Source organism: Vigna unguiculata, chromosome 5, assembly GCF_037176805.1.
Source record: "Vigna unguiculata cultivar grain cowpea cultivar isolate G323 ecotype 2 chromosome 5, ASM3717680v1, whole genome shotgun sequence".
NCBI classification, from domain to species: domain Eukaryota; kingdom Viridiplantae; phylum Streptophyta; class Magnoliopsida; order Fabales; family Fabaceae; genus Vigna; species Vigna unguiculata.
In genome coordinates this window covers 11,515,080-11,540,729 of record NC_140796.1, presented here as the reverse complement: position 1 = coordinate 11,540,729, position 25,650 = coordinate 11,515,080, and the positions used below count along the sequence as shown (strand labels likewise).

The following is a 25,650-nucleotide window of genomic DNA, read 5'->3' as shown; positions in this document are numbered from 1 at the left end:
CCCTCGAGCGGGTTTCCACTTGGTCGCAATTTTGGCGAAACCATCGTCTCAACTTCAGTCCTTTCTTAAAGACAACCATCACTCATCTACCATACCGACGACATCAAGGAGTACACGATTCCAAGAAAATCGGCCCTTAGTCCAAGCATCTCTTCGTATGACACATCTCTGTATGAGATTTATTCGTGCTAACCACTTTAGCATCAACCATTGTAGACACCATGCAAACCACTCAGAACTTCCCTCCTTATTTCCCCCATCATTGTGTGATGACATCAGTTGGGTTGTCCTTCCATACGAGAATAACCCTTTAAAGGCTTGCCCCTATTTCTAATACGTGAAACCCTTCACTTTATACCCAGGGTCAGATGTCCTACTCGTGGGAACTATTTTCCCCTTGAAGCATCCCACTCACAAATTTGAAAATACCCATCATTACCTGCTGACTATTAATCCTGGTATGAATCCCTTATGCCATTTCTTCCCTACCCATCAATTGTTCCTTTCCCTACTTAGGAACGTCATCTTTCCTGACTGATCAGTAACCCTTATCCATCTCAGCCTCTCACTAGAGGTTTGCCATCTTTTGCACTTCCCAGTCTCCTCCTCTCTTACCTTTCTTGTCGCTAAGCAATTCCTCCACTTTTAGCAACCTCAGATTTGCCAATTGTTCCTCTTACACCACTCCAAGAAGCACTAGATGTGACCATATGACTATATTCAATGACACTCCATCTAACACCGTATGCATTTTCATAATTCGGAACCCCACCATCGTCGGGGTGTAGAATCAGCTTGATTTCCTCAAACGACGTGGCACTTGCATGCACTAATACCCCTTAGTGTTATTACCCTTTTGATTCACTCCCTTTAGAAAACTAGTAGTATCTTTATTTTGGGAACTCTAGCATATTCTCCAGCTTATTAGTCCAAGACGTTAAATCTCAATTCCCTTATCTCCGTAAACACTAGACACAAAGCACAGAGGCGCAGCAAGACAAACTAGATCATACCCAGCAACAATCTATCACTTACAGACAACGAACTCCTTTTTGTCTGTCGCCCCTATTTCCCCGAACCATCAGAATTAAGAAAGGAAAACAACCTTTAATCTAGTCATGAGTGTGCACCCTCATTACTCTATCAAGGCGTTTTCTGTTCCTAAACTTTTGGTTTCACTGACAAACTCGACTAGACATGACTACTTACGCCCGCAAAGCACGACAAACCCACAACCTCAGGTCATCCTAAGGACGAACTGCTCTGATACCATAAATGTAACGTCCCATTTAATTTAATACGTAAAATTAAAGGACACGTCACACATAGATAAATCGACAATGCAGTCCTGGGGTTCATAACGTCACCCCTACAAAACCAGGCACACCACGATGCCAACAAAAGCAGGATAAACAGTTTGACTAAGAGTTTACAAATCCGGTAACAACAAATACAGGGGCCATAGCCCTAAAGAAACATGAAAGAAAGACGTTCGAATTCTAGCCCGGATGGCTAAGCTGCTGGATCACCACTCCCTTGCTGACCACGAGGACCTCGCCCATCTGCTCCCATCAACCAAGTTGATGATCATCGCAAGAAGAACAGCCACATACATCACAAACATGCAACAAAACGGGTAAGCTAGAGCCAATCAACATATTCAACATGCAATCAAATGTATTTTTACTATCTCATCCACATAGCAACCAAACAGGTTATGACTCTTCATTCAATACACTACGACTCGACTCGACTCATCCGGATACGTATAACTTGGTCGGATTCAGCGGATGCTTGCACTTGTGTGGGTACCCCTGCTCGAACCTGAGCTGCTCGATCCTGAGCCATGTATTACCAGTGTTGCAATGAAACAAATCTCTCCCACCACAAGGTTAGCCCTTAGTGAGTTTCAGGCCTCCTGCTACTCCCACCACAAGAGTCAGTCCGCTCTAAGTGAGACTAACTGACTCCTCAGAGCGTCAGGATGCAACCTTACCTTGAATCCTTACCTAGTTATACAGATGGGGCACCACCATGAACACCCACTAGCAGGGGCCATGGAATTACGTCCCGACCACTGAAGCGCGACCCCGGAGGTCTCACCTAGAGACCCCCAAGGAATTACACGCTGACACGAACCAACATTCATAATTCATCGATAAGAGAATATTAAATCATGTTTTTCAATCCCATATCCACCCTTGGAATTAACATCCTCATATGCATCACCTCTCAAGTCCATACCTCTGATCATCACCACCCCAATGAGTCTGGGGTCTCATCTCATATTAATCATGTATCCCTTTAGTTCCAACGCATTCATTCATTTCACACGTTAAGTCTCATACCAACCCATTCATTCACAATTCATGAATCATGCTAGAAATATATCTCATACTCCATTATATACACGTCCATCATCACACAATCATACCCAATCAAAACAGATCACTCGGGAAACATCAAACGTCCAAATTATAGCACAGTCTCGCCCAGCATCTCGCTCAGGCTGAGGGGTCTCGCTCAGGCGAGACGTGCTCGCTCAGGCGAGCCTCCCCCTCGCCTAGGCGAGAGCGCCAAAAACAAGGGCATGGGCAACACTGGATCTCGCTTAAGCGAGATCCCTCTCGCTTAAGCGAGATCCCTCTCGCTTGGGCGAGTTGCCTGCTCGCTCAAAAGTTGAGCGAGCCGCCCGGGCGACGTTTCGCGTAAAAAACTTAGGCGAGCTCCCTGTTTCATCTCGCCTAGGCGAGATTGACTCGCTTGGGCGAGATTTACAGGTCTCGTCACTGTTCTTCACTGTAACAGTCATGCATATCCAATCAACCAGGCATAACAAGCATTTAATCACACCAAAACGAAGGATTCATTCATGAAATCATTAACTCACTCAAGAACAGCCAAGACAACACCTAAAATACTGGAACCCTAACTTCCCGTACCTGGAAAAGGGTTCGCACAGACCTCGACATTGGGCCCCGAAGCACAGCAGTTTGGGAGACGGATCAAGAAGTCGTGCAGGAAGTAGGACTTGAGCTTTGAGCTAGCTCGAGGAGGACCTCAGGGCAACCCTAGCAGAGCTCTAGCGGTACGAAGGGGCGGAGCGACGGCTGGTTCAGAAAGGGAAAACACAGACCTCCCATTAGGGCAACGTAGCAGGGTTTATATACACTGGGCCAACCCTTAGGCCCACTTAGGGGCAGCCCACTAACTTTAGGACAGGAATAAAATGGGGCCTTACAATCTACAAATATTACGCATTTATTTTCCTAAGAAAAATATGATATGTTTTTTCAACGGAAATTTCTCATTAGTTTGACGAAGAATTGAAGATATTGCACACTCTATTAAATGTGTTTGATGTTACCAATTTTCAACGTAATAAATTGTCTAGAGAAATATTGAAACCCTTTTTTCCATTTTCAATTAGGTCTTAATGAGCAAGTTCTCTGAGGCACAGACACAGAGTTGAAAAGTGACGAAAGGAGCACATCATACATTTAAAAAATTCGATGAGGAGGATGTGACGGTGGCGACAACATAATTTGATTGAGTGGTAGGGCAGCATAGAGCAACAGTTAAAACTGCACACATGCTTCGGAACCCCACCACCACTGCATGTGAATGTTTCTACAATTCCATTGCGTCACTCTCACCAATCATCTAATGTTCTAAGATTTTTTTTATTTTTTATTTTCTTTGACTCTGAACCCTTTGTTTGATCGGGAACTTGGTGGTTAACATTTGCTGCATGCAGGAAGAAAGAAAACGATTGTACACGCAGTTGACACCTATACTTTCCATTTTTGTATGAATATCATTAATACCAAAATGACTCTACTTCATTCAAAATCTATATACTTGACAAAATATATCTATCATTTAAGATAATTTAAATCTACAAATTTATAAATCAGGAAAATTAGCGATAAGTTTGTTAACACGTAAATATTTTACGGTTAAGTCAAGTATATATTAACGTTAACTACAGTAAATATCACCATTCTCAGTGTTGCAGATTGCTGTCATCCCTAACTTTTCACTACCGTCACTTTTTTAGATATTGTTAAATCTTGAAAAAGGTTTAATTTATTATTTTGAATTATTATTTAGTATATATATATATATATATATATATATATATATATATATATATATATATATATTATTAACAACTTTTATCAATTTAAGTTCATCTATGGTTTGTACCTGAATGAGGACAAACATAACTCAAGTCTTTTGACTCTCAACTCATTCTCCCATATGTAATAAAAAACTGACCACATAAATGTACATCATCATAAATTAAATTTTTATTTACTTATAGACTTATGTTAACTTTGCAATTTTTAATGAGACACAACCGCTAAAGTCAGAAACATTGGATTAAGTTACAATTATACGAACAAAATAATTTGTTATGTATAACACCTTAGTTTAGATGACATAGTATTATAAATTTTAATTCTATTAAGTTTTTGTACAACTTTTAATTTTGATTAAAACGTTTTTTACTAGGCCCCGGATGACTTATCTGTTCTGTTCCTGATTTTCAACCCGAATAAATTATCTCGAACTTCGACCTCAACCCAACTTGTTTCGACCTTCTATCCAGTTCGAGTTGCTTCGACTTTCGTCTTGGTCTGACTCGTTGGGTCAACTCGTCTCAACCTACGGCCTAGGCCAAATAAGCTCGACCTTCGACCTGGAATAGCTTGACTCGACCTTCAGCTAGGTCGACAGGACTTGACCTTCAACTTAAGCCAACTTGGCTAGACCTTCAACCTGTGCCAACTTGACTCGACCTTCAACCTGACCGACTCATCTCGACATGTGATCCATGTTGACCAGTCTTAACCTTCGACCCAAGTCTAATCTTCAACCTTTGGCCCAAGGTCTAGTCGTCTCGACCTTTGACTCGACCAACCAGTTACTACCTTCATCAACTTTCAACTTGGCTCGCCCTTCATTCCATACCTGTTTGGCTTGACTTTTAGCTTAAGTTGAATTTTCTCGACCTTTGACATGAATTTATTTAAATAACTATGAATAATATATTTATTAATATTTAAATAACTATTTATTATTTAATTTTTTTTATTTAGTTGTTTAATAATTTAATTCGTAAAGAATTATTTCCTATAGCTTATTATAAAACTGCAGGGGTTCTCGTTTCAACTTCGAAATCAATTAATCCTTTTGTTATTTGTTGAGATTGAGCAGCTGCAACCACGACCTCGTTGAGCAGTCGCAGCCACCGCAGCTACGACGAACGCAGCCACGACCACCGCACCCACCACAGGTTCATGTTCGTCCCCAATCTTTCAATTTTCAATTTTGAACCCTTTTCCCCCAATTTCGAGCCCTAATTTGTTCCCTAATTCGTCTCCAATTTCTCAATTTTCAATTTTGAACACTTTCCCCCAATTTCGAGTTCTAATTCATCCCCAATTTTTCAATATTCAATTTCGAACCCTTTCCTCCAATTTCAAACCCCAATTCGTGATTGTTGTGTGTTATTGATTTTGCAATTGAGTGAAATGCAATTGATTATGCATGCTTCTTCAATTGTTTAAATAGAACTAGTAAACCAATGGTCTAGCCAACATTAGTAATCCAATTTTAAGCTCTGAAATATAACACCGTAGGGTGTTGTAGTAACTGAAAGTTTTATTTTTTTATTAAAGTAAGAATACAATATTTTGTTTACATTATAATATATATATATATATATATATATATATATATATATATATATATATATATATATAATAACTACATTCATAAAAAAATTTAAATAGTACATAAATATGAATAATAAATTTATAAATATTTAAATAACTATTTCTTATTATTTAATTTTTTTCTATGTAGTTGTTTAATAATTTAATTGGTAGAGAATTATTTCCTATAGCTTATTATAAAACCGTAGGGGGTTCTCGTTTCAACTTCAAAATAAATTAATTCTTCTATTATTTGTTGAGATTAAGCAATCGCAGCCACGAACTAGCAGGGCAGCCGCAACCACCGCAGCTACGACGAATGTAGCCACGACCACCACACCCACCACATGTTCGTGTTCGTCCCTAATCTTTCAATTTTCAATTTCGAACGCTTTCCCCAAATTTCAAGCCCTAATTCGTTCCCAATTTTTCAATTTTCAATTTCGAACCCTTTCTCCCAATTTCGATCCCTAATTCGTCTTCAATTTTTCAATTTTCAATTTCGAACCCTTTCCCCCATTTTCAAATCCTAATTCATCCTTAATTTTTCAATTTTCAATTTCGAACCCTTTCCCTCAATTTCAAACCCTAATTCGTGATTTTTGTGTGTTATTGATTTTGCCTAATTGTGATGGTAAACTGAACACAGCATCTGGACGTGATTATAATTGTGATTACTCTTGCGTTGTTGTGCTTACTGATTTATAAGTTATTTCTCATCGACTTTGCTTACTGATTTATTGTGCAAACAGAACTATTGAACTATTATTCCCTATGAGTGAAATGAAATTGATTATGCATACTTCTTCAATTATTTAAATAGAACTAGTAAACCAACGTTCTAACAAACATTAGTAATCCAATTTTAAACTCTGAAATATAACACTGCAGGGTGAGGTAGTAATTCAAAGTTATATTTAGTTATATAAAGTAAGAATACAATATTATGTTTACATTATAATATATCTATTTAATAACTACATTCATCAAAAAATTTAAATAGTAAATAAACATGAATTATATATTTATCAATATTTAAATAACTATTTATTATTATTTAAATTTTTTCTATGTAGTTGTTTAATAATTTAATTGGTACATTTATTATAAAATCGAATGGGTTGTCGTTTCAACTTCGAAATCAATTAATTCTTTTAACATTTGTTGAGATTGAGCAGCCGCAGCCACGACCTTGCAGAGCAGCTGCAGCCATCGCAGCTACGACGAACGCACCCACGATCACCGCACCCACTACAGGTTTGTGTTCGTCCCTAATCTTTAAATTTTCAATTTCGAACCCTTTTCCCAAATTTCGAGCCCTAATTCGTTCCCAATTTTTCAATTTTCAATTTTGAACCCTTTCTCCCAATTTCGAGCTCTAATTCGTCTTCATTTTTTCAATTTTCAATTTCGAACCCTTTCCCCATTTTCGAATCATAATTTGTCTCCAATTTTTCAAAATTCAATTTCGAATCCTTTCCCCCAATTTCAAACCCTAATTCAAGATTTTTGTGTGTTATTGATTTTGCCTAACTGTGATGGTAAACTGAACACAACATCTAGACGTGATTATAATTGTGATTACTCTTGCCTTGTTGTGCTTACTGATTTATAAGTTATTTTTCATTGACTTTGCTTATTAATTTATTGTGCAAACACAACTACTGAACTATTATTCCCTATGAGTGAAATGAAATTGATTATGCATGCTTCTTCAATTGTTGAACTAGTAAACAAACAGTCTAGCCAACATTAGTAATCCAATTTTAAGAGCTGAAATATAACACTGCAGAGTGTTGTAGTAATTGAAAGTTATATTTATTTATATAAAGAAAGAATACAATATTATGTTTACATTATAATATATCTATTTAATAACTACATTCATAAAAAAATTTAAATAGTACATAAATATGAATAATATGTTTATTAATATTTAAATAACTATTTATTATTATTTAAATTTTTTCTATGTAGTTGTTTAATAATTTAATTGGTGCAGAATTATTTCCTATAGCTTATTATAAAATCGCAGGGGTCTCATTTCAACTTCAAAATAAATTAATCCTTTTGTTATTTGTTGAGATTGAGCAGCCGCAGCCACGATCTCGTAGTGCAGCCGCAGCCATCGCAGCTACGACGAACGCAACCACGACCACCGCACACACCACATGTTTGTGTTCGTCCCCCAATCTTTTAATTTTCAATTTCAAACCTTTTCCCCCAATTTCGTGCTCTAATTTGTTCCAATTTTTTCAATTTTCAATTTCGAATCCTTCCCCCCAATTTCGAGCCTTAATTCATTACCTAATTCGTTTTCAATTTCGAGCCCTAATTCGTCTCGAATTTTTCAATTTTCAATTTCGAACCCTTTCCTCCATTTTCGAATCCTAATTCGTCTTCAATTTTTCAATTTTCAATTTTGAACTCTTTCCCCCATTTTTGAATCTTAATTCCTCCCAATCTTTCAATTTTCAATTTCGAACCCTTTCCCCCAATTTCGAGCTCTAATTCGTTCTAAATTTTTCAATTTTCAATTTTGAACCCTATCCCCCAATTTCGAGCTCTAATTCGTCTCCAATTTTTCAATTTTTTATTTTGAACCCTTTTCCCCATTTTCGAATCCTAATTCGTCCCCAATTTTTCAATTTTCAATTTCGAACCATTTCCACCAATTTCAAACCCTAATTTGTGATTTTTGTGTGTTATTGATTTTGCCTAATTGTGATGGTAAACTGAACACAACAGTTGGACGTGATTATAATTGTGATTATTGTTGCCTTGTTGTGCTTACTGGTTTATAAGTTATTTTCCAACGACTTTGCTTACTCATTTATTGTGCAAACAAAACTATTGAACTATTATTCCCTATGAGTGAAATGCAATTGATTATGCATGCTTCTTCAATTGTTGAACTAGTAAACCAACGGTCTAGCCAACATTAGTAATCCAATTTTAAGCTCTAAAATATAACACTGCAGGGTATTGTAGTAATTGAAACTTATATTTATTTATATAAAGTAAGAATACAATATTATGTTTACATTATAATATATCTATTTAATAACTACATTCATAAAAAAATTTAAATAGTACATAAATATGAATAATATATTTATTAATATTTAAATAACTATTTATTAATATTTAAATTTTTTCTATGTAGTTGTTTAACAATTTAATTGGTACAAAATTATTTCATATAGCTTATTATAAAACCGCAGGGGTTCTCCTTTCAACTTCGAAATAAATTAATCCTTTTGTTATTTTTTTGGATTGAGCAGTCGCAGCCACGATCTCGTAGTGCAGCTGCAGCCACCGCAGCTACGACGAACGCACCCACCACAGGTTTGTGTTCGTCCCCAATCTTTCAATTTTCAATTTCGAACCCTTTCTCCCAATTTCGAGCCCTAATTCGTTCCCATTTTTTCAATTTTCAATTTTGAGCCCTGATTTATAAGTTATTTTCCATCAACTTTGCTTACTGATTTCTTGTGATTATAATTGTGATTGCTGCTGAGAGATAATACACAACTAGCAATTTAGGGTTATTAAAGAAGGATTAATCATAAGGTTACTCCTTTCCTTTAATATAAAATTTAAAGTAAGGGGTGGAAGAAGCTTAACTCTACTGTTGTGTTGTTGTAGGTCTGCTGCACAAGTTTCAGTATTAAGAGTTGCACATCCAACTTGGTTCCATCTTCCTTTTCCTAATTCTAGTATGCTGTTTTTAGAATTTTATTTTTTTGTCAATTTTACCTTGAAATTTGTTATGTTTTGTGGTATATTTCTAGGCATATAGTGAATTTTTTGCAACTCAGTTATAATTCTATAAATACCTGCAATAGTTGTTTAGTAGATGAAATTGATCTTGTTTTGTTATTGTTTCTAGTTAATTTTGATAGTATTAGGCCTATTTCAGATTTACATACTCATTTTAGTAGTGTTCTAAAGTAGTTTATCAAGGCACAAGATGATTTTAAATTTCTGCATAATTTTTAGTAGTTAGTTTTTTCCATTAGTCTTTTGCTATTTTTAAGCTTGCAATAATTGTGTTGTTTGTATTGAGATAAACTTTGTCTTGCGACCTAGTTTTGACTGTATTGTTGGTTCATATTCTTTTGCTATTTTTAAGCTTGCAATAATTGTGTTGTTTGTATTGAGATAAACTCTCTCTTGGGACCTATACAGTGATAAGGCACAGTTTTTACTCACCCCAAAATTTCTATTAGAACCCTTTAATTATTCATCCTGACTGATAGTGAAATTGTGCTTACCATGCTTCAATGAACAAGCAATTGAAAAAGCCTTTTTTCTGTGGGTTACCATTTTCATACAGATTGGTGTGTTGGTTGTTCATGATGTGTTATATTATACTCTAATTATTGACATGTATTTATTTTGGGTCATTATTTTCAATCATATTTATTTGTTTATTTTGGGTCACTATTTTAAATCATATTTGTTTGTTTATTTTGGGTCATTATTTTAAATCATAACTTGTATTAGTTGTAGATATAAATTGCAAAATCATGTGTATATCTAAGTAGTCAAAACTAATTCATTTTCACACCAATTCAAACTACTTTGGAGTTAGTTTTAATGGATTGAATATTTTTCTAGAATAGTAGTTGGTATTTTCTTAGTGAAACTGTGTTGTAGTTTGATTTGCCATAAAACTCAACAATCTTTGCTTTGTCAAAGTATACAATTTTGCACTTGAATTCATCATTCTCATTCTCCACCCTCCTTTCCTTCTCATCTCTAGAGTTAATGTATTCATTGGATTGAACCTTGTATACTGTCTCTGATTCACTGAACTTCTGTATACATATTTTTTTTTTGCCAACTTCGATTAATTCTTTTATCTACTCATATTTTTTCATTAATTGCTCTTGTATATGTTTATGAACTGAATAAATGTAGGAATGGCATCTAAGAGTTGTGGCAAGTTGGACACATTAAAAGAGTTATATGATTGGATAATGAAATGAAGACTTTCATTACTGAAAGCATATCCTCAAATGGTCCAGCCAGTTGTCTTTTCCGCTTATTGATGGTAATGCGTAAAGGCAACTCTCTTCCAACTCGTTTGTGTCAAATTTTATTAGAAAAGTACCAAATCAAAGTCGAACGCCTAGACTTTTTTTCTTTCTTAGTCAATGACATTTGCATGAACATCACGCTTGAGGATGTTCTTTTTTTAACTGAGCTACCCATTAATGGGAAACCTATCATTCCAGCTTTTAGTCGTGATGAGGATGCGTTTTCTATATTTGAGTCCAATACAAAGACCCTTAGACTTGGTGAATTGAAAAGAATTGCATGTGGACAAGGGCCACAAAACCATAAGATTTATGATGTACTATTATTCATTATCAATTGTATAATAGTACCATAAGGGGATGGACATTTATGTCGCCCTACATATGTTCAATTCATTAAGGAATTGAACGATGTAAATGGTTATGCTTGGGGGTTGCATTACTTTCATTCCTCTATCATGGGATGAAGAAGTATAGAAAAGGACATAAGAAATTTTGTGATGGCAACATGTGGGTTCTATTGGTAAGAAAAATTCTTTTGTTGAGTTTTTCTTTCTTTTTTATGATTTTTGATATTTTAACAAGTTGATGTGTTTTTTTTTTCTTTTATAGGATTTTTTTTATACCACATTCCAAAATTGCGGGAAGAGCTTCAAATTGACCTCCACCAAGTGCAGCCGCCAACACTCTTGTTATTTTTGGTTGTTGAGGCATTGCATAAGATAGATGGAGACCACTATGCAACTTATGAACAAAAAATAATTTCCATTTTAAACAATCTCGAAGACATGGTAAAGCTAAATTACTTTGCTTTTTTAATTGAACCACCTTTTAGTTTTGACTTTTAACTATGACAACTTTTTTATATTAAACAGGATATGGATTGACACCCATATACCATGGAAATGTTGCCTGCGCAGCTCCATGGTCAGATTCCTTTCAAGACACGTGTATCCCCAATGTTTTGCTTTAATTTTGTGGAACATCATCTTCCACATCTTTCAGCTAAACAATTTGAAGTGCTTGAGGGGTTAAATCTGGATGGGATTGAAGATTCTCTTGAATTGATCAAATGCAAGAGTAAGCTATTTGCGGAGAATTGCATTAATAGACTGTTGTCTATGGAGTGAGCCTTAAGCCAAAGTTGACTCGACTGAACCTTTATCATAAGTTGGCTCAACTCGACATGACCTTTGTGTTAGTGAAGTGAGAGTAAAGTGAAAATGAGTGAAATTTCAAAATTCTTATATTTTTTATGGTATTTAAAATTGTTCTATTTTCTTCATTTGAATACCTTCAAAATTTCTTAAATTTAAATTTCTTTCGAATTACTTTATCCAAACAAATCATTTTAGTGTAAAGAATTTTAAATTCTTCAAATAAATTAATTACGCTTCTAAATTGTTGGATCGAGCACTTACCACTAGGCATAAAGCTATAACTTTTAGTCAAGGCACAACTCTTTCTTAAGAGTCTAACAGTTCAAACATCACGATTCAATTGTGACTTGACTAACTTGACCTCCGCCATGAAACAATTGACGTCACCTCAAGCACTAGTTGTTCTTAAACATCAATATGAGACGTTTTCTATAAAAGAAAATGAAACCATACGGTCCATGATTAATAGAGTACAAACTCTTCTTAATAGTCTACTCTATAAAAGCATGATCACTAAGTATTACATGAATGAAAAAGGTGTTGTGGACTTTGCATGGAGGACTCAAGATACAACTCTTAGAACATTCAAGAAGGAGACGATGTCTAGAGGAGTTGGTAAGCATTCTTATTTTTCATGTACGGGTTATTTTAGGAGACTTCGAAAAAGCTAAAGGGAAAAGGGAAAAGTCTTACTTTAAAATCAAATCAGAAGTTCAAGAAATGGATTTTGTATGTATTCAAAATATGTAATCACCGGGATCCATTTTCAAAATCATGTTGCAAAATAATCCAAAAGAAGTAGTGACACCCTCATAATTGTACTAAACCGGACAGAGAAATTAATTTAATGTCTATTCTTGTGAATAACTAAAATATTTTATCATGGCAATTAATAAAAGAAACCACGAATATGGAGTGGGAGAAAAGTTTATCTTGAGTTATTGCATCATATTTGGATCTGCCATGGTACAATGTTGGTCACACAATGAGTGATTAAGTACCTTAAGAATTATTGAAAATTCAAGACAAATTCAATATTATTATGGGACTATAATAAGTCAACAAATGACTTTTATAATAATATTCAAGTCAAATAATAATAAATCTATCTGATATACAAATACCCAAAAAAAAACATAAAGAAATGAATCCTAATGCCATAACATGTCATCACAAATACTATTTGGATCTGATGTCATAGTCTCAGTGTTGCATAACTCTTCCAATCAATACTATTATTTTTGTTTTTAATAATGGTTTTTTATTAAAAAAGAAATATCTGGGTTTATTGTTATTTTTCAAATTTTAACATAATGCAATTTTTTCAGTAATATTCTTATTTCTATTTTTATAGTGCATTAAAATTATTTGAACATTAAAGAAAAAACTGAACAGGTATAATAGATAATTAAATTTAAACTGCATTTTAAATGCTTTTTAAGTTGGTGAAAAAACCTTAATTAAATAAAAAAAGATCCAGTATAGTATTTCGTACATGTTGTATAGCATACTCATAAGACAAAGATGGCATGCTTGCCGTTCACGATACTATAAGCTGTATAGCCAAAAAAGAAAGTATTGTTGGGTAGTAATTCAAAAGTAATATGAATTTTTCCTTGTTTTGTATTGGTATCAGCTAAATTATCAGAGTCATATGTCACTATTTTCTTTATTCAAATGTTCAAAATTTTTAAATCTTTGATATTCAGTTTCATAATGTTGAAAGTTAGGTTCCAGCACGAACATCGAGGAATTTAAAGTTGATGATTACAAAAGCAATCATCTTTGAATTTCTTTAGCATTTTGTAAGGCGTGTTTTCATTTGGTGTGGCATTAAAAAAGGAAACGAATAATTTGATTTTAGATCATTCATCTTCTTTCAGGAAAATGGAATGAGGTCAAAACACTTAGATAAATTTATCAGTTAACCTCAGCATCAATATGTTTGCTTCCTTTTCGAAATCAATAGAAGGACAATTCCAATGCTTATAGCTTGCAGCAAAATTCAATCATTATAGTCACAATGTTATGAATTAATGGTCGTCCATTGATTTATACAATTACTCATATGATTGATAATCATATTATTCATTACTCTTTATGATGTAATATTTTGTATTTACTATTTGATTTTATATCCTTTCTGGGTTACCATATTGTACCTATAAATAGGACTCGTCCTATCAGTAATGAGACACACATAAAAACAGAAGTTGCTCCCTACTCTCTCATTCTCTATTCTTCCTCTCCTTTGTCTCTCTTATTACCTTTATTTTATAACACGTTATCAGCACGAGGGTTATCCAACTGAGCGTGAAGGCATATTTTTTTTTTTCTCCCTAAGAACAACGCTCTATATTCCTTAACCGAGGTTCTTTCTAATCTTTTTCTCATTCACAAACTTTATCTCATTTTCTTTTTTTTGTGTAATGATAATTGTTTGATTTATTTTTCTCTGTCATATTATTATTATTATTATTATTTGATTTTAATAATTTCATACATGAAATTTGATTATATTAATATTTTATGTGCTAGTTTTAAACACGCGAAACGTTGCAAAATTCTCTGTCATAATATTTTTATTATGACGATGATTATTATTAATATTATTATTTTGATGATGATGATTATTATTAATATTATTATTTTATGTGTTAGTTTTAAACACGCGAAACGTTGCAAAATTTGGATTTGTGACCCTTGATATTGTAAGGAAGAATTCCTTATATTGGATTTTAAATGTTGAAATATATTTAGATGCAATGGATATTGGGATACCATTAAATAAAGAAATAAAGCAACTAATTTGCTCATAACAAAAATATTGTGAAAAGAGACTTCACAAATATTGTGAATTTATTTCATGCCTATGCATGGCTGGCTGGACAAAGCAATAAAGCTTTTGATGAAAAATCATGAGATCCGCCTAATCTGCTCCATTCCCAGAAGTGAATGGAGCAATCAATATTATGAATTGATTTCATGCCTTCTTGTGGCTGAACAAAATAATGAGCTCTTGATGAAAAATCATGAGGCCCGACCAACTGGTTCTGCTCCATTCCCAGAAGTGAATGCAGCAACATCTGATCCATATAATCATGGACGAGGTCAAGACCATAATAATAATCGTGGTCGTAATTTTGGCCGTGGTCGTAGCCATGGTCGTGGTCGTGGTCGTGCTATTAATCATGGTCGTGGACATGGTTATAAAGGAAATTTTCAAAGAGAAACTTCATCAACAGAAGTGGAACAAGAATGCGAAAAAGGAAAAAGAAAGGGGTGAAAATAATGGCAAAAAGGCTGAAAATATATGTTACCGTTGTGGTAGTAAAGGTCATTGGACCCGTGCCTGTTATACACCAAAGCATCTTGTTGAACTCTACCAAGAATCACTTAAAAAGAAGAATGTAGAAACACACTTTGCTTATGAAGATGGTGATTCTGATTATGGTCATATGGATACTACTCATCTTGATATTGGTGATTTCTTTTCTAAACCCGATGGAAGCATTGATCACCTTATTGGTGATGGGAGTGTTAGAAAATAGTTTTATTTTATGATTAATTTTTAAGACAATGTTTTATATTTAATTCATGTTGCTTTTATATGTACAAGTTTTTATGTTTTTATGAATAAAATCCTCTATTTTATTTTTTTTTTCTTTCTCTCCTCTTACAAAGTAATCTCTAATATTGATATTTATGTTTATATGAAGAATGAATATTGGCATTAACACCAATGATGAGGATCTGTGCCTTGCTGATAGTGCAACAACTCATACAATTCTCAAGAGTAATAAATTTTTCTCTACTTTGGTAATGCGAGAAGTCAATGTTAGTACTATTTCTGGTACTACAAATATAATTGAAGGCTCTGGAAGAGCTACAGTACTTCTGCCAAGAGGTACAAGATTGCATATTAAAAATGCATTTTATTCTCCTAAGTCCAATAGAAACTTATTAAGTTTCAAGGATATTCGTCTAAATGGATATCATATTGAGACAAATAATGAAGGAGATGTTGAATATCTTTATATCACTCAAATTGAGTCAAATAAAAAATGTGTATTGGAGAAATTATCAGCCTTCTCTTATGGCTTGTACTACACATATATTAATGCGATTGAGACGCATGTTATTGTAAGCCAGAAGCTTACAAATAAGAATGAATTTCTTGTTTGGCATGATCGGTTGGGTCATCCTGGATATATCATGATGCGAAAAATAGCTGAAAACTCATGTGGACATCCACTTAAAAGTCAAAAGCTTCTTCAGTCCAATGATTTCTCATGTACTGCATGTTCGCAGGGAAAATTGATAATAAGACCATCACCAGAAAAAATTAGAAATGAGTCAATCTCATTTTTAGAACGAATACAAGGTGATATTTGTGGTCCAATACACCCACCATGTGGATCATTTAGATATTTCATGGTATTAATTGATGCGTCCACTAGATGGTCACATATTTGTTTACTATCAACTCGAAATCAAGCATTTGCTAAGTTATTAGCACAATTGATCAAGTTAAGAGCCCACTTCCCAGATTATCCAATTAAGAAAATTCGTCTTGATAATGCTGGTGAATTTACATCTCATGCTTTTAATGAGTATTGTATGTCAATTGGAATTGAAGTTGAACATCCAGTAGCACATGTTCATACTCAAAATGGACTTGCAGAATCATTGATAAAACGTCTAAAATTGATTGCACGACCTTTACTTATGAAAGCTAATCTTCCAATGACTACTTGGGGATATGCAATTCTGCATGCTGCAGTATTGATTCGCATCAGACCAACAAGTTATCACAAATACTCTCCTTTACAGTTGGTTTTTGGTCAACAACCAAATATTTCTCATTTAAGAATTTTTGGGTGTGCTGTATATGTCCCAATTTCCCCACCAAAAAGGACTATGATGGGTCCTCAAAGACGTTTGGGAATATATGTTGGATATGATTCTCCATCGATAATAAAATATCTTGAACCATCAACAGGTGACTTATTTACAGCTCGATTTGCTGATAGTCATTTTGATGAATCAATTTTTCCAACGTTAGGGGGAGAAAGAAAGAAACTGGAAAAAGATATTGGTTGGAATGAATTATCATTATCTCATCTTGATCCTCGTACAAAAGAGTGTGAACTAGAAGTTCAACGGATAATTCATTTACAAAAATTGGCCAACCAATTACCAGATGCTTTTACTGACACAAAAAGGGTAACTAAGTCGCATATACCCGCTGCTAATACTCCAATCAGAATTGATATTCCTGTTGGACAATCTAATATAGCAAATGAATCTCAAACACGCCTAAAGCGTGGTAGGCCTTTGGGTTCCAAAGATAAAAATCCTCGTGTGAGAAAAAGGGAAAAAAGGCAAGATGGCCTAATCGAGGGGGTAAAAGTCCCAAAAGATTCTTTTGACATAATCAATGATTCGGTTCCAGAAGAACCTCAGGTACCTGAAATTGTTGAAAATGATGAGATCTCAATAAATTATGTCATGAATCATAAAATATGGAATCGAAATAAAGTCAATATTGACGAGGTTTTTGCATATAATGTAGCAAAGGATGTCATAAGTGACAATGATGATCAAGAACCAATGACAATTGAAGATTGTCGGCAAAGAAATGATTGGCCAAAATGGAAAGATGCAATCCAAGCAGAATTAGATTCGCTTGCTAAACGAAAGGTTTTTGGACCTGTAGTTCGCACACCTGAGGGTGTAAAACCTATTGGGTACAGATGGGTTTTTGTACAAAAACGAAATGAGAATGGTGAAATTGTTAGATACAAAGCACGGTTAGTTGCTCAAGGTTTTTCACAAAGACCTGGTATTGATTTTGAGGAGACATATTCTCCAGTATTGGATGCAACAACATTTAGATATTTAATTAGCCTTGTTGCACAAGAAGGTTTGAATTTGCACCTCATGGATGTTGTTACAGCCTATTTGTATGGCTCTTTGGAAAATGATATTTATATGAAACTCCCTGAAGGATTTAATGTGCCCAACAAAGCAAATTCTAAAAAGGATTATTCAATAAAATTGAATAAGTCCCTTTATGGATTGAAACAATCAGGACGTATGTGGTATAACCGTCTAAGTGAGTACTTATTAAAGGAAGGGTATAAAAATGACCCTATTTGTCCTTGTATTTATATGAAAAGATCCGAGAATGAATTTGCCATAATTGCTGTTTATGTAGATGACATAAACATAGTTGGAACTCCTAATGAGCTCACAAAGGCAATTGATTGTTTAAAGAAAGAATTTGAGATGAAGGATCTTGGAAGGACAAAGTTTTGTTTGGGATTACAAATTGAGTATTTAAACAAAGGTGTTCTTGTACATCAAGAAACTTATATAACGAAAGTGCTTAAAAAGTTCTATATGGACAAATCACATTCACTATGCACTCCAATGGTGGTGAGGTCATTAGATGTTGATAAAGACCCTTTTAGACCTCAAGAAAAAGATGAAGAACTACTTGGTCCTGAAGTACCATATCTTAGTGCTATAGGAGCACTAATGTATCTTGCTAATTATACTCGACCCGATATAGCATTTGCTGTAAATTTGTTAGCAAGATATAGTTCTTCACCTACAAGAAGACATTGGAATGGAGTAAAACAAATACTCCGTTACCTTAAAGGCACTATGAATATGGGCTTGTTTTACCCAAATGATTCAAAATTAGATCTAATGGGTTATGCAGATGCAGGTTATTTATCAGATCCTCATAATGGTCGATCACAAACAGGATATTTGTTCACATGTGGTGGCACAGCGATTTCATGGCGATCTGTGAAACAAACAATAACAGCAACATCGTCAAATCATGCAGAAATTTTAGCATTACATGAGGCAAGTCGTGAATGTGTTTGGTTAAGGTCTATAATTCAACATGTGCGACAAACTTGTGGTTTATCCTTGGGAAAAATGAAACCAACAACGATATATGAAGACAATAGTGCATGCATTGCTCAATTGAAAGAAGGATATATTAAAGGAGACAGAACAAAACATATTCTTCCAAAATTCTTTTTCACTCATGATCTTCAAAGAAATGGTGATGTAGAGATCCAAAAGATTCGCTCATGTGAAAATCTAGCAGATTTATTTACAAAGTCTTTGCCAAGGAGAACTTTTGAGCAATTGGTTCATAGGATTGGACTCCGCCATCTTAATGATGTAAGTTTACATGAGGGGGAGAAATTAGAAGATGCAAAGAACAATATTATATAGAATGATGTACTCTTTTTCCTTCACTAGGTTTTTATCCCAAAGGGTTTTTCCTAGTAAGGTTTTAACGAGGCACATTCTTTTATCAATGGACACCCAAGGGGGAGTGTTATGAATTAATGGTCGTCCATTGATTTATACAATTACTCATATGATTGATAATCATATTATTCATTACTCTTTATGATGTAATATTTTGTATTTACTATTTGATTTTATATCCTTTCTGGGTTACCATATTGTACCTATAAATAGGACTCGTCCTATCAGTAATGAGACACACATAAAAACAGAAGTTGCTCCCTACTCTCTCATTCTCTATTCTTCCTCTCCTTTGTCTCTCTTATTACCTTTATTTTATAACACACAACTCTTTATTAAAGTATTATAATAGTTTGAGTTGCAAAACACCAAAAAGGAGATAACTGGTTTCTATATTAGTCTTCACATTCATGCTATTTCGTCACTCTTTCACAATCGTTTTTGCATATATATAATCTCACCTTTTTCGCAAAAACAGCATAATCAAAGTGTTTTGCAATCTTAATCCCAAACCCAACTATCAATTTTCCCTCTTTTAGTTTTATTCTAAAAAATAAAACTAATATTATAAATGCTCAATAAAATTTTCTTTTAAAATATCCAAATTACTTGAAAGCTACGTAAACCTGATAATTATATTAAATTTTACGTGATAAACATAATAAAATAATATTATTTAATTGTATAAAAACACTACTCGTTTGCCATGATATAGGTGTTTACCATATTTATTAAAATAAACAAAAATTAGTTGGAGTCTTGTGGACCCTAGCTCTCGAACATAGGCAATCGTGAAAGGGAAACAAGTTTCCCATCATGGGACCCACGCAGCGACCCAACACACACTTTCATTTCACTGTCACACACACACACCCTCTCTATCTTCTTCCTCTGTGTGTGTTTTGTTACATAAGAAAGAATTGGTAGGAGTCTATCATTATTTTCTCTCTCTCTCTCTCTCTTTGTTTATCAATGAAGAAAACACATACATGTATTAAATACCAATACCAAGAAGAAGCAAGAGAAGGATTATTTGATGTTGATACTAATGCCTGTGATGATGAACCACAACGTGGAACAATCATTCCACACGCCTTGCACAGTGCTGCCACCGCTCATTTTCACTTCTTAGCTCTGCTTCCAACCTATCTTCTCCTGCATTGAATTCCTCACCCAATTACCTTTCTATATTCCTCGGGATCTCCGAAGCCTGTTCCGCTCCCACTTGCCGCCATAACATACCCACGTGGAGGATTTCCCTCTTCCCTTTGCCAAGTTTCCTTCTTTTTCACTCTTGGTTCTCTGGGTTGGTAAGTTCTTCAGAAAACTTTGAGATCAGTTCGGTGCTCCATCTTTGTATCACCTTCTGTGTATTATCTTTGTTGTTTGTTTTTTCTTGAAAAAACTTAATCCAGGGTTTAAAGGAACTTTTTTTATCATTGTGTTTGGATCCTTTGTTTCATTGAAAATGTGGGTTTTGTTGGTCTTGATTTTCCGGCAAGAGGGTGTTTGAGTTTTGTTTTACTTTTGGTTACTGCATCTTTTTCTTCTCAGCAGCCAAACAGGAATTAAATTTCTGGTGTCATTCATGAATTTCGGTTCTGCTTCCAGTTGTTGACTCATGCTGTGTCTTACTAAATTGGGCACCCCATCGTTTTACAAATTAATTGGTTCTGATGTTATAGTCTAAGTTTTGCATAAGTATTAGCCTATGCTTACTTCTATGGTTGTGTTTGTGTTCTGATTTGGGTTCAAAACAGAGGTTATGTCATGATATTGATGTGCATTTATGTGAAATTGATTAGCATTTAATTCGGAAGCATCGTATTCATAGGTTAATGTATGGAAATGCGTTCATTGTTGTTTTCTTGAGTACGGAGTGGTGGATATTTCATTGTTTATGTTCACTGAATTAAGACGTGGATATTTACAGTAAACTCAATCACTTCCCTTTCACGTAGCTTTCTGTCACAACTCCTAATTCCTTCTTCTCAGCGTCAAAACAAAATTTCTCTGTTTCAAGGAACAATTAACTATTTGCATTTGGTACCCAAAATATACTAAAAGAAAGAGCAATAACCCATTTTAATGACGATTATTTTCCCCTCTAATATCATTTAATTGTTGAACACCCTATAATATGTAGTACGTTTATGATATTATAAATTGTAGTATGTAATACATGTTATTCTGTTTATGAAAACATGCCATTGTTGTGTTGCAAAATGTAATCTGATATCATTGTTGAACTGCTTCGGATGCCATCTACGTTCCTTCTGCGAAATCCTTATCCTATGAATTTAATGTTTGCAGCATTGTTTTTGGAATTCTTGTTTTTTTGTACAAATTTATCTAAATGTAAACATCTCCAGATCAAGTGGAGTAACTCCTCTGCAGCATGAGTATACGGGAGAGAAACTTCAGAGCGAAATCTTAGCGTATGTCAAATCATATCATTGATCATCCTGCAATATAATGAGTTGTTGAATCCCTCTGAAGAGATGGGGTTTGGTTTAACCCTTGGAAAGAAAAGCTCAAAACAGGAAAGCAGGTCAAAGTCAGCAAAGGATGGTTCTAGTTTGCTCCAACCCAATCCATCTTCAAGGGACTCACTTAAGTTAAAATCAAAGTCTATTGTTGGTCAAGCAAGCAGTGATTCTGGTTATAAAGCAAAGCATGACATAGTAAGAAAGGTTCAGCACTTGGATAGTGCAAAGGGAAGTTCAACTTCACCTGATGAACTTGTCAAGTACATGTCTAGTTTGCCTGGATTTCTCAAGCGTTCTGATGGAGGAGAAAGTATTCAAGGGAAGGCTTTAAATGTTGGGGTTCTTGATTGGTCTAAACTTGAAAAATGGAAGAGCAAGCAAACGCATACAAAAGCAGAAGCTAGCAATTTCACATCATTCAGTAGCAGAGAAGAAGCATTACCAACGGTAGCCACCACATCATCTACCATTTCTGTTGGCCATAATAGAAAGCTTGATGGTAAAAAAGGTTTGAGTTCTTCAAGACACAAGGGATCTTATAAAGAAGACCTTGCTATAAGTTCTAAAATGTCTTCTCAGAATGTCAAACAGTATCAACATTCTGAAATTAAAACAAAGACCATTGGAGATGAGCTCGGAATGTCAGTTCCATCACTTCAAAGGGTGAAAGTTAATGACTATGATGAAATAACTTCAGTAGTTGGAAGCTCTGCATCTAAATCCAGGCATCACGGGGTCTCAGTAGTTTCTAACGAAAATTCTAGTGGTAGGAATATTGAAGATGAGAAGAGAATGGAGGGTTTGCACCCGCATAGCCTCAAGAAAAAGGAGAGAAATCTGAAGTCTAGTTCTGATAAGGGATTTTCATCATTGGAATCAAAAAATAAAGGTGTGTTATTTCGTTCTCAGAAGCAAATGAGTTCCAGCAGCAGTGAACTCAAGAACAAGATGAATCAATGGCACCAATCAGATATTGATGCTGATCATAAACAAAGTCATGGGATGCCTGGTAATATTGTGCTGCTTCGTCCCCGAAAAGTTCTGCAATTGAAATCTGAAGACTATTTTCAGCATTCTCAATCAAGAACCTTATCCGATGAAGACCTTGCAGAATCAAGCCGGAGTAGTTTGTCATATATGTCAATTCCTGAGGAGGTTTACACTGAAGATTTACATTCTGAAATTCCACATTCTGTTGCTGAGCTTATTTCCTCTGAAACACTGCAACAGAGTAATAATACTGATCTAGATATTGGTCGGTCTTCTGGTGTATATAAGAAATCATCTTACTCAAATAACACATTCAGTCTCCAATCTCAAGATACATGCATTGAAAAGGATGTGCTAGATAACAAGCTAAAAAATCAGTGTGCTTTCAGTAATGTGCTGGAATCACGGGACCGTGAAATTCCTGAGCCGACACCAGTGAATCCCTCATCTAATCGTCGACTAAGCTTAAGTTTAAGTCGGATTGGGAGAAGTTTCAGTTTCAAGGAAGGTTCTATTCCAAAACTTAGCTCCATGTATGTGAGTTCAAAGTCTGGTTCAGTGACACCAGAATCTTCAGCTTGTTTGGAAAATCATAGCAAGTACAAAGTAAAAGGCCATAACAGAACCAGGTCTAGCCCCTTGTTAAGGTTATTAGACCCCTTATTAAAGTACAAGACATCAAGCATGCACTATTCAGATGAACACAGTGTGACATCAAAAGGAAGCATAGATTCGATCAGCTTGAGGACAATTAATCTGCCTGATGAAAAGACTAAGGAATCATCATTCCAAGCTCTTTTGCAGCTAACTATAAGAAATGGAGTACCTCTGTTTAAATTTGTGATCAACAGTGAAAGAACGGTTCTTGCCGCTACCACGAAGAGTTTAGCATTGCAGGAGAAGGATGATTTAGACAGCTATTTTACATTCTACGTTGTTAATGAAATAAAGAAAAAGAGTGGCAAATGGATGAGTCATTGGAGTAAAGAAAAAAACTGTGGATATGCCTACAATATGGTTGGTAAGATGAGGGTTTCTAGTTCTAAAATCGATGAATCAAACAATGAGAACTCCAAGAGACAGAGAGTGGTGAAAGAATATGTCCTAATGGGAGTTGAAGTTGACCAGCTTGATCGAGAAACACCACAGTTCTTCATGAGCAAGGAGCTTGCAGCAGTTGTTATTGAGATTCCTTGTGAAAACATAAATCATGAAGAACTACTATATAGTCATAATTTGGCAGGGAAGAGATGCCTAAAGTGCTTGGCAGATGAAAAATGTTTTTGCAGAGCACAAGAAAATGATATCTATGGCAGCACTAAAGTTATACTTCCTGGTGGAGTACATAGTTCACCCAACACTGGAAAACCTTCACCATTGATCCAAAGATGGAAGTTGGGGGGATCATGTGATTGTGGAGGTTGGGATGTTGGTTGCAAATTGCTTGTTCTCTCTAACCAAAACATCAGTTCAAATATTCCAAGGAGTTCAAAATCTTACCCAGAGAGATTTCATCTTTTTGTTCAGGTATGTTTTTACTTTTCTTCTTGTGGCCATTAGTATATGCAGTTATATATATAATGGCAAGCCAGTTAATATCTTCTATGCCATAACTTTCAGGAAGGAGCTGAGGAAAACACTCCCATATTCACTTTGCTGCCATTGAAGGATGGATTCTATTCGGTGGAATACAGTTCAAGTATGAATCATTTACAAGCATTCTTCATTTCTGTGGTAGTTTTAGGCAACCAGAAATTACAGAGTTCCTTGGAAATGAATAACATACAAGAAGCAATCGATAAGGAATTCAGTTGGAAAAACAACCATGAACTTCAGGGTAAAGCAGCTTTATATTATAATCCAATTCCTCCATACTCCCCTGCTGACAGAGTTTAATTTCAGAAAGTGAAGGCTTTTCCACTATCATAGATAGCTGTTGTATATTATTACCACGAAGCTAGGGAGTTACAATTTCTTGCACTGCTATATATTTCTCCATAAATACCTGTTGTGGCTGAAAGAAAATGGCATTCTCATTGTATTCTTGTGTTCACTCATCAACATCTTACAAAATACAACATGAATGAATAAGAATAGTATAGTATTCATTGTACATCTTGAGCACTGGGAACTGGACTTCTATAAGAGGATCATATACTTATCAAAGTGTCAAATAATCTGCATAATACAACAATCAGGTTCAACTTTAGACTCAAAATAATCAATTCAAGATTGGATGATATCACTATATAGCTTTCCTTCTCTTGAGATTTTTCTTCAAAGAGAAAGGAGACTGAAACGTATAATTCAACTTCCTCCTCTTAAGATTTTTCTCTTAGCTTTCCTTCTACATAATTTTCTAGAAAGTCTTCTATGCATGTCAAGGGAATCTAAAAATAATCTATAGTATGTTAGAGAGTTTCGTTTCTGGAAAACTTGTTCTCTTTTTCTGTTTTTGTTCTTATTTCATCATACATGCATAAATAAAATAGCATCTACTATCAATAACATTCAAATTATAGAAACAATGAACACAAATTATAAATTTTTCTATCATAACTTATCTAAATATCATCTTCAACATCTTCATTCTCTTACTCCTAATATCTTGTTAACATAAACAAACATAAGTTCAGATTTTTTACTGATTTTTTGGATGTTATTTTCTGTTGAGCATTAAAAATACATTGTATTAGTATTTTAAATATTTTTTTAATATATTTCGAAAAGTTAATGATAATCTATATTATGAAAGTACAATAAAAGAACAGTAAAAAAAAATCAGCAAAAAATCCAAATTTCATAAACACTCTTTGTAAGCTCTCAAACTCCCAAAAGATTTATTATATTCTGGTTTTTCAATCGGTGAAAGTCAATATTGATCTCCTAACTTTTTAACTTCTCATTTTAGATTTTTTTTTTTTTTTAAGGATTCGACTGTTTT

General features: G+C 34.5%; 1 protein-coding gene and 1 long non-coding RNA gene across 24 annotated transcripts; both read left to right on the top strand.

Annotated features, from left to right (window-relative positions):
- The first annotated feature begins 5,142 nt into the window (after positions 1-5,142).
- Positions 5,143-12,053, top strand: LOC114184875 (uncharacterized). Of its 23 annotated transcripts, none has more exons than XR_014995265.1 (6): positions 5,143-5,302; positions 6,902-6,980; positions 7,818-7,896; positions 9,008-9,071; positions 9,372-11,559; positions 11,644-12,053. It is a non-coding gene; the product is annotated as an uncharacterized LOC114184875 (long non-coding RNA). The 23 variants fall into 23 exon arrangements; XR_014995268.1 differs by having other exon boundaries at positions 7,809-7,896; XR_014995271.1 differs by having other exon boundaries at positions 5,169-5,308.
- An 8,084-nt stretch (positions 12,054-20,137) lies between these two features.
- LOC114185444 (uncharacterized) lies at positions 20,138-24,819 on the top strand. Its single transcript, XM_028073166.2, has 3 exons — positions 20,138-20,537; positions 21,600-24,233; positions 24,327-24,819. The coding sequence occupies exons 2-3, from the start codon at positions 21,729-21,731 to the stop codon at positions 24,600-24,602; spliced, it is 2,781 nt and encodes a 926-aa protein (XP_027928967.1). The 5' UTR covers positions 20,138-20,537; positions 21,600-21,728; the 3' UTR covers positions 24,603-24,819.
- The last annotated feature ends 831 nt before the right edge of the window (positions 24,820-25,650 follow it).